This window comes from Penaeus vannamei, chromosome 31 (assembly GCF_042767895.1).
Source record: "Penaeus vannamei isolate JL-2024 chromosome 31, ASM4276789v1, whole genome shotgun sequence".
NCBI classification, from domain to species: domain Eukaryota; kingdom Metazoa; phylum Arthropoda; class Malacostraca; order Decapoda; family Penaeidae; genus Penaeus; species Penaeus vannamei.
Window position 1 is genome coordinate 12971626 of NC_091579.1, and position 2500 is coordinate 12974125.

General features: G+C 44.2%; 1 protein-coding gene across 1 annotated transcript in view; it reads right to left on the minus strand.

Moving 5' to 3' along the window:
• The window catches only part of LOC113807336 (univin), a 5066-nt gene that overhangs the window by 1664 nt on the left and 902 nt on the right, over nt 1-2500 (minus strand). Inside the window, exons 3-5 of the mRNA XM_027358575.2 lie at nt 1708-1938; nt 1176-1316; nt 682-938 (exon numbers count right to left, since the gene is read on the minus strand). Of these exons, the coding sequence (XP_027214376.2) occupies nt 682-938; nt 1176-1316; nt 1708-1938 (629 nt within the window). The remainder of the gene's footprint in view (nt 1-681; nt 939-1175; nt 1317-1707; nt 1939-2500) is intronic.

Here is a 2500-nt window from a genome sequence, read left to right on the forward strand (position 1 = left end):
CTGATACAATCCATGTGTGATGACAAACACAAGGTTGTCCTCATGTATTTATTCATCGGTGTGTGACTCATACTGACACTCACTGAATCCTGACGAGTGATACAGGCTGACGACAGGAGGTGCCACAGCGTATGACAAACCCGGAGTGGAAAAGTTACAGGATCCCTTTTTTGACAGCTCGTTATCAGAATAAAAAAATGACAGTTCAATAAAGTCTTTGTCCGGCCCGCTTTTTGAATATAAGATTTTACGCGCTATTAATAAAATCGCTATCTTCTTTGGGAAGGACAAAATCGTGCAAATAATCCCAAACAACGAGGATCACCAAAAGGAGGACCTCAGCGCAAAAGGGGCATCCGGCCCGATACCATCTACATATTCCTTTGTGGGTTTCGATCCCCCCCCCCCCCTGTGAGTCACATGCGCTTATACATCTCCGAGAATGGATTAATGCTTATATGAATCGTATTTTGGCAGTGAATGTGTACGGCGCTGGGGTGAGCAACGAGTGCAGCTGAATGAACCAATGTCCTTTCCTCAATCGAAAATCAGCTCAGAACCGCGTTTGCCTCAAGTATCGTACTGTTAGCTAAATGGCTCAGCGCGCATGCAGGATCGGATTCCATTTGGTTCACGAATGGGGTTCAGGGAAAGGGTTAAAAAAACAAAAGCAAGCCTCACCTTCTTCCGCGGGGCAGTCGTGTTGTCCAGAAAGGCCAGCGTGACCTCAAGAAGGGCGGCGGTGTGTGGCTGGTGATGGTGCTGGCTCTTCTTGTGGGCGTGCTTGTTGTGGGCGGTCTTCCTCTTGTGCTTGTGGGCGGCTTTGTGCGGGAGTTCGACATGGAGGTGAGCAGACTGGAGGCTGTGACCGGCTTCCTCCCCGCGGCTGAGGTCGAAGAAGATCTCTTGGGCGTGGCAGCCGGCGGAGAGATCGCCGACTGTGGGTGGGCAAAGGGCGGGTTAGATTCGACGAAATGAACTCGAGAATTAGCGACTTAACATTAGATAATATAAACACAACCTTTTTGTTCTTTTCTCTTATAGCGCGCATATTGTCAACGGAAGCACAATATCTTGAATCCTAAATGACTCATTTACACTAAAGACTCATTTGACTCACATAGATTAGGGACTAAATAAAAGACTCATTCACACTAAAGACTCATTTGACTCACATAGATTAGGGATGCTGACGAAGGCTGTGTTGGAGCAGGACGCGGGAGAGGACACCAGCTGGCGGTACATACTCCACATGTACTCGGGAACGTGACGCCCGCGACCCGTGCCGTGTTGCAGGGAAGGTGCTGAGGACAACCCTGCGGAGGAACAAGAGAAATTAGTAATGAATAGACAGTAATGAATAAATATCTTTGAGATGATATTGGGTTAGAGTTGTGTCAAAAAATAATATCGATAAGGAAGATTAAAAAGGAAGTATCAGGGAAAGAAATGGAATTATGGGAATAAATAAAAAAGATTAAAGATTGAGATACAATACAGTGGAAAGGAGCATGAGTGAGAGAGAAAATAACGAAAAATACCGAAAGAATATTGGCTCTTGCTTGTCTATTATCTAAATAAACAAGAGGAAGATTCGTGGAAGGAAAAAAAAACGTAAGAAAACAGAGAAAGAAAAAGAAAACTAACAGGTTTATAAAGATAGCAGGTTTATAAAGTCTACGTAAATAAAACGGTCATGACACTCACCCATGGCAGCGAGGAGCTTTGCACGCACGCCCTCATGGCCGAGGTGGTCTTCGTGGGCTGGGTAGTCGTCCTGAGCGGGGTAGTCGTCCGCAGCAGGGTGGTCGTCGTAATGGAGGTCGTCCTCGTAGTCGCTGTTACTCGAGTCCAGATCACGAGTCTCGGCGACAGAGTCCGGAATTCTTACTTCGCTGCTGGAGTGTCGAGACCGCTTCTGCTTCACGCTGCTCGACACTGCAAAATAGACAGGAAAAGGGGGATATTATTTCCGAAATGTAAGAAAATAAAGTAAAAGTAGTGATAAAAAGGAAAGAAAAAAATTACATAAAAAAATAAAAAATCTTCCTATATCCCTAAAAGGCAACTTTAGAAATCCCTTTTAATCTCATTGCACAAAAAAAGCAAGAGCAAAAATATTCTATAAAACATTCTCGAAAGATGATTACCACTATGGCGAGCCTAGCCACTAGAACTCCTCGCACTAAAACCTTCAACACTCTTAACTCCCTTTAATAATCATCATCATAATAATAAGATCCTGCTGCAGGTTCCGGGAAATTAACCTGCACCATTGCCCCGACGTCTGAACCGGACCTAAACCCGTCTCATAAAACCTCGTTACTGTTTTTTTAACAACCTCATAAACCGAACAAAATGTATTAGCTCCACACGCCTCAGAGTCCTCATCACGAAGATAGAATTAGTTCAATAACGGATTAGAGTTTAGACGGCAACAGCTTTTTGGTATTTTTTATGACTAATATAACTTTGATGGCTGATTTCGTGGTATATCTTG